The sequence below is a fragment of the Hydractinia symbiolongicarpus genome, chromosome 3 (genome assembly GCF_029227915.1).
Source record: "Hydractinia symbiolongicarpus strain clone_291-10 chromosome 3, HSymV2.1, whole genome shotgun sequence".
Taxonomy (NCBI): Eukaryota; Metazoa; Cnidaria; class Hydrozoa; order Anthoathecata; family Hydractiniidae; genus Hydractinia; species Hydractinia symbiolongicarpus.
In genome coordinates this window covers 19,823,062-19,830,162 of record NC_079877.1, presented here as the reverse complement: position 1 = coordinate 19,830,162, position 7,101 = coordinate 19,823,062, and the positions used below count along the sequence as shown (strand labels likewise).

General features: G+C 34.8%; 2 protein-coding genes across 2 annotated transcripts; one reads left to right on the top strand and one right to left on the bottom strand.

Annotated features, from left to right (window-relative positions):
* Positions 1 to 387: 387 nt before the first annotated feature.
* LOC130636130 (F-box-like/WD repeat-containing protein TBL1XR1) lies at positions 388 to 3,850 on the bottom strand. The gene is made up of 10 exons (XM_057445757.1): positions 3,797 to 3,850; positions 3,582 to 3,708; positions 3,385 to 3,451; positions 3,007 to 3,104; positions 2,671 to 2,731; positions 2,306 to 2,427; positions 2,143 to 2,217; positions 1,940 to 2,037; positions 1,447 to 1,612; positions 388 to 1,248 (listed from the first exon to the last, which is right to left on the bottom strand). The coding sequence occupies exons 2-10, from the start codon at positions 3,675 to 3,677 to the stop codon at positions 1,036 to 1,038; spliced, it is 996 nt and encodes a 331-aa protein (XP_057301740.1). The 5' UTR covers positions 3,678 to 3,708; positions 3,797 to 3,850; the 3' UTR covers positions 388 to 1,035.
* A 38-nt stretch (positions 3,851 to 3,888) lies between these two features.
* Positions 3,889 to 6,274, top strand: LOC130635446 (uncharacterized). Its single transcript, XM_057444778.1, has 2 exons — positions 3,889 to 5,730; positions 5,876 to 6,274. The coding sequence occupies exons 1-2, from the start codon at positions 3,943 to 3,945 to the stop codon at positions 6,053 to 6,055; spliced, it is 1,968 nt and encodes a 655-aa protein (XP_057300761.1). The 5' UTR covers positions 3,889 to 3,942; the 3' UTR covers positions 6,056 to 6,274.
* Positions 6,275 to 7,101: the final 827 nt, after the last annotated feature.

The window sequence follows — 7,101 nt, the reverse complement described above, 5'->3', positions numbered from 1 at the left end:
ATTATATATGTTGTATTGGTCAACAAAAAATAAGAAATATTATACAACAAACTTGGACTATTCTTAGATTAGGTATTGTTTCATTCTTTTGTTTTTAGCAATTTTATCACAATTAAAAGCAGCATGGGAAAGTTAAGGATCTCCTTGTGTTCTTAAAAGTTTTTAAAATGAGCAGTGGGATGTTATATATAAAATCTACTGTTTAAAAGTTCCAACGAAGTCAAAGTTCTTAGGGACACTCACAATCGAAAAGTATATGCTAAACATAAATTTGCATTGGGACGAGGTATAATCCTTTGACGTTCAAGTATATCACATACTGTAAACATCGATTTTTAGACAAAAACCAAACCAAAATGGTGCTTCGTGGAAAAACATAACGATGTCCAGCATGTTGTTTTGATTCACCGTAATAATGCCCACAACTTTTTTCAAATGTAAGACTGAGACAAATGGAATTGTGGTTGCAAGTTATGACTTAAGGAACCTTGGTTTCTCAGAGTAGCAGTAGTAGAAAAGGCGTCGATCTTAAACACTTTTTGCTTGTTCTAAACGCCAACTAAACATTGTAGTGTCCAAATATACAATCGTTTATTTACAAGATAAAAATTAAAATAAGTACATGACTCCCAGTATAGAATACATTCAAGTACATTCAAGTCCTGTTACAACCACATATACACACATTTAGATACGAAAAGAAGGCAAACTTCACAGAACTGTCTAAACACGTGTGGCATTTGAAGAAACTATGCCTCTCCTTATAAAAATGGTGGAAACACATGCAACCTTTGTCTTACGGAGAAGTACCATATCATCACATCTAACTTAAAACTATTAAATAAAAGAACGGAACTGGTTTCTACTTGCCGTCATGTAAACAAGTACTTCTTGAAAAACATTATAACGATCCCACCAGACTTGACTTAATTAGATTTTATTTTATTACTTTCGTATAAGACATTGATATATTTTTTTAAGTTAGTGTACGTCTGATGATCGCTCAGCGTGAAACTCAGAGTTATGTACATATTTTTATCTTGTAAATAAACGAATGAATATCAACTCTACACTTTTCGTATTGATCACTCTTTTAATAGATTTTCTTTTCAAAATATAGTGTCCAAATATCCAAATATTACTCACAGCTTTGTCTGCCATACACATACTTATATATAAACCATTTGGACTCCAACAAGCTTCAAATACACCTGCACTGCTCGCTTTGGAAACTATAAAATTTCCAGTCTAAAAAAAGAAAGGGGTAGTAAAACGGCCTATATCTGCAATACGAAGAACTGATAAGAGACAGGAATATCTAGTATTTTTCGACAAGTGAAACTTTTTTTTAAAATAAATATTTTTATAGTACCCTAAAATTGATTTCGGTAAAACAGCAACTCGCTTCTCTTCGGTTAAATAGAAAATAACAACTATACGACATACCTGTAATTCCCATATATTTATATAGCCGTCTAGAGATGCGGATACTAAATAGGTTCCATCCGGATGAAAGGATATCGAGTTAACGGGTTCTACATGCCGCGTCAACGTATACAAGCATACTGCGTGCTCAGCATCCCAAACTCTAACACTTGTATCATAGCTCGCACTATGGAAAAGAAAAAAAGTGCTAAACCGGAAATCTTGGAAAAGGTTGTCGTCTTTCAGCGAGTTTATTGGTAATTTAAATATCTGATCTCATTTGACAGGGCAGGCAGGACTCGCCTTAAAAAAGAAACTTGACTTTGAATTGAAATGTGTGTTTTTATTTGAGCCTAAATGTAAGGAAGCAGAAACAAAAGAAATAAACCACCAGAGCGAGTGTGCACAAAAAAATTACATGCATAGTCTTTTTTCTTCTCTTAAAAACTATTGTTTTCTCTCTAATATTTTCTTTCAGTCGTCAGTTGTGCCACTCCTTTTAATAACGACTTACCTCGCTAAAAGCCGCTTTGAGCTCCATCTAACTTGAGTTACTTCTTTAGTATGTCCAGATAAATCACAAAGCGCCCTAGTCTGTTTCAGGTTCCAAAGCTGTAAACAGAATATAAAAAAAGCTTTACGCAAGTAGCTTCTAAAATGATACAACCGTATTCATTAATTGTACGTTCAATACCAACACACTTGACCTAGACGTACTTTTATCAATCTATCATCAGAACAGGAAGCAAGAATTGTACCAGAAGGATCCCACTCTATACTATTGATTACGTCCTAAATAAAATAATAATGAGTGTAAGAAACGTGTTGTTTTAAAAAGCAAGTATAGAGGTGAAATAGAAATAGAAAAAAGTATAATTACTGTGTGTCCAATATAATTTTTGACAGCATCTTCACTACCAACTTGGGAAACACATATCGTGCCATCAGTCGAACAACTGGCAAAAATTACGTTGCTTTGCCAGTCAGTGTCTACAATTGGACCTAGACGACAACATGCATAGATAAGAAACCAATGATGTGACGTCCCACTTATCCAGGGTCCGAATTAAGCAAAGTTTCGCTGGTTTTATTTAGCAAGTAAGTTCCAAGAATCGAAAATATTAGGTGCCATTTAGCACAAGTTCTACTTATTTAGGGTCCGCCAGTAAAAGTTCAGAAAAACTTTTCACGTTCATAGTCAAGATTTAACAATTCTAAGAAAGCTGCTACCATGTAAAAAGTCACCTGTATGGCACTGAAATTCTTGGAGATTTTGCCAGTTTTCAGTTTTCCATGTGATACATTTCTAGATTAAGATTGTTTTAGAAAAAAGGAATTCAATTTAAAAGCAATTTAAAAGGAATTTGATGTACTTGTTGTAACGCAATAGATTATAAAGAAAAAAACGAAAAAAGCTATGAATAAGAAAAATTAAATGACAAAAGTTGCATTCGATATCTTACGTGTCAACAATAACTTAAAATATTGGAGCATGTTAGATCATAATCTTCTTTTTTCCATCGTGAAAATTTAAAAAAGTGCTGTTTTGCTGAAAGAACAAGATATTCAAGAAACGCTCACCTTATCCAAACTTGCACTAAGCAGAAAGTTTCCTGCCTTGTTCCACTTTAATGTTAGTACCAAATCATTGTGTCCTGCCAATGATGTGACAAAGTTCCCTTAGAAATAAAAATAATAATATGAAAAAAAGTCCTGTAAGACAGGCCCTAATTGAAGTAACTGCACTACAACATAAAATTATCAAACAAAACAACATGTGTGCTTTTTATATAAGCGGTAAATTAATTACGCGAAAAAAAAGCAGCGAAAAGAAAAAATGCACTTAAAAATGGGAAAACATATGCATTAGTAACATTAACCATACCTAAGAATAAGTGTATTTGCGCCACTTCAATAGCACTTTCACGACAATGACATAAAAAATTAATAAAGAATTACCAGCTTTTTCCCAGATTCTTACACTATAATCTAATGCTGATGTTGTGGCAAGATAATGTCCATCTGGCTATAGTGGTATAGGTAAAATAAGTTACATTTAAATCATACGAACAATTTCATTAACACGTTTGTCTGACAAACACAGATATAAGGCACATCAAAGTTCTTTTCTTGAAAACAAAATATAAAATTCTTACATGCCAACATATGCTAGTTATATCAGCAGATTGATTCTTAACACCCACATCCAAGCTATGGTCCAGCACCATCATGTCACTATGATCAGTATCCATGGACCAAACACCAACAATACCATCTGCAGCTCTAAAAAAGTCATTATTATGACTGATATTTAAATTTTTTGAATTTAAATAGGCAACCTATGCAAAAAATATTTTGAAATGTTACTTACCCAGTAGCTAAATATGTGCATGATGGATGCCAAGAACAACTAAACACCTAAATAAAAATTTTTCTAGTGTTTTTTCAAAAGAAATGATTAAAAAAGGCCCGAAAATTTTACAATCCTGGTCACCAAATGTACGGCCGAAATACTGTATGGTCGATTTTGACGAAAAAGAAATCACAGCTCTGGAAGAGGTCTTTCCTGGAACAAGTGTATTCCTCTGTGATTTCCATCGTGAGCAAGCATGGACACGATGGACGTCGAAAGCAGACAACGGTGTGGCTGCGTACGCCGACGATGTGAAAGTCCGTTTAAGACGCATTGATCACGCATCCGAAAAAAATGAAATAGAAACAGCTTTATCGGATTTTATGCGGTGGGAACGGTACACAGGAAAATTGCGCAATTGGTTTTCGAACACGTGGCGACCAGAAATCAAAAGATGGGCTGTTTACTACAGACCAATTGACTTAATGTTAACAAATACTAACAACGGGACAGAGAGATTGAATCGAGAACTGAAATCTGAACAGCTAAATGATTATAGAAAGTGTTCTTTAAGCGAAATGCTGACTGTCGTCATTGATGATTTCTTGCCAGATTTGTATAACCGATATGTGGAATTGAACGTACGCTACTCGAATAAACACAAAAAGTACGTTACTGGATTGCCGGCTTATTTAGAAAATCGGCCAAAGAATATCGTCAACCACATCTTGGCTCGTCAGGGGGCTGTGGATCAAGAAATGGTCGAATCAGTATGTCATGTAAGTAACAGCGTTTTTACAGTGCAAAGCTCTGTGCAATATACTGTCGAGAAGAAAACCTATCGAGTAGATTTCGGTGACGAAAACACAACATGTAGCTGCACTTGTCCGGACTTCAAACGTAATCGCATGCTCTGCAAACATTTCTGCAGTGTTATAAAATCTGGTAAAAGACAATTCGAAGATTTATCACCACTCTTTTCCAAACATGTCTGGACAACCCTGGATGAAGAGTTATTTCAATGCACATCTACTATCACAATAACAACCAACTCTTCACCAACAGAAAACTCGCCGCTAACAACCAAGTCGCCAACACCAATGGACAGTACCGAACATACAGACGTACCGCAGCAGGAGAATGATTATAGTAGTAAAGTAAGTAAATTTGAGACCCCTGTGATTATTACAGCTAATCATAATATACACACATACAGAAACAGTCTCAAAGAAAGTCAAATAAGTTTGAGAGTAAAATTAAAAGAATTTTACAACTTAACATATCTTGTGAAGGACGAGGAGCTGTTGAGATCATACACCACTGAAATTACAGCATTATTGAATTCCGCAAAAACAACTCTTCAAACAGCACAAAAGGCAAATTTAATACAAAGTTCGCCTAATTTGAAAAGGAGAGCCAGTGCATCTATCTCCAGACCATCAATTGCTCCGAAAAAGTTTAAAAAGTCATTTTCGATAAACAAAAAACTCCCATACTCACATAGAATTGGTCAGAGGGCCAAGATGATGCGTCAACTTTACAGGGCAAAGATTTTCATCACAGATAAGAATACTGTCGGTGTAAAGACAACGGTTGTATGTGATTTACAAGATAGAGCGGTTCATGATGAACAGGTGACCGCTGGTTCTACTGATCATGATCTTGTAGAAACGCATTTCGTTCCGCCAAACAGAAATCGAAGAGAAAGATGCAGGATGTCAGCAAGAATGTCAGAAGAAATCAAGAATGATATTTTAAATGGTCATAGACTGCGAGATGATGCAATCAATTTATGCCAGAAAATATTGAAGTTGCAGTTCCCTTTAGTGAACGGGTTCGAAGATACCGATTCTGGTGAAAAGGGATGGTTCAGTCATCACAAAGAAAATTTTGCACAGATACTATTTCATGCAGATCACTGGACTGCTGTGTTTTCCTTGGATGATAAAGAGGTGAGCAAATTTTATGCTTAGAACCAACTTGCTACTACTGTTCTGTTTGGTCTAACGTTCTCAACTATTATGAAAAAAAAATAGAATGAAAAACAATCACTTCCCCAGAAGGATTGCAGACGTTTCTTTATTCTTCTTAACTTAGATATATTATTGCGACTCACTTGCTGGAAGAATTGCTGAAGCGGTATGGAAGCAGATAGCCGATATCGCATTCACTTCAGAAAGCACCTTATCTGTTAACATTTCTCCTGTCCATCAACAAAAAAACTCTATTGATTGTGGAGTTTTTGCCGTAGCTCATGTTCATGGCTTTTTGCAGTAAATGCGAGGAATGGTATCACAGAAAGTGTGTGTCCATTCCTTTAAAAGTATTTAAAAACGATGACGAGGCTGTTAAATGGAAGTGTGGAAAGTGTTAATGTTTATTTAAAACAGTGTATTTCTCTTTCTTATCATTATGATTTTACTAAGCGTTTTTTATATATTGTTTTTTTATTTACATTTTACATACTTTTTTTTAAAAAAAAAAGATAAAATGATGATTTAATTTAAGTTTCATCTATCCGCTCGAACTTCTCCACAAAAACTTTGATGGAGGGTGACCTCCGAGATGAAGTGTATTTGAAAAAAATATGATGGTTCTGAGTCGCGCTGCATCTAGCCACTACCATATAGAGTATTGCTAAACTGCATGTGTATTAGTTGGAAATTTGTTAGTTTTTTGTTATTGTCTTAAGGTCACAGGCTTCGTGTAGCCGTTTATGCAACTGTGTATCTTTGTGTCCGTGTGGAAAAGGAATAATTCTTGTAAGATAGCTAAGGGACAGCTCTTTCATAAACGCAAAAGTGTAAGCTAAATGTAAATAGGTCTGTAGATCCTTTCCCTGGGGATTTACAGATAGGTAATATTCGAATGTTGTTAGTCCCTGAAATCATACGCACTCGGATATGTGCTCCTTTTAAGCAGGTAGACGACAACAAGTTCAAAATACTTTCTGTTGTCTAAAAATCGATGTTTACAGTATGTGATATACTTGAACGTCAAAGGATTATACCTCGTCCCAATGCAAATTTATGTTTAGCATATACTTTTCGATTGTGAGTGTCCCTAAGAACTTTGACTTCGTTGGAACTTTTAAACAGTAGATTTTATATATAACATCCCACTGCTCATTTTAAAAACTTTTAAGAACACAAGGAGATCCTTAACTTTCCCATGCTGCTTTTAATTGTGATAAAATTGCTAAAAACAAAAGAATGAAACAATACCTAATCTAAGAATAGTCCAAGTTTGTTGTATAATATTTCTTATTTTTTGTTGACCAATACAACATATATAATTTTGTTTTAGGAATAGATATATTGATG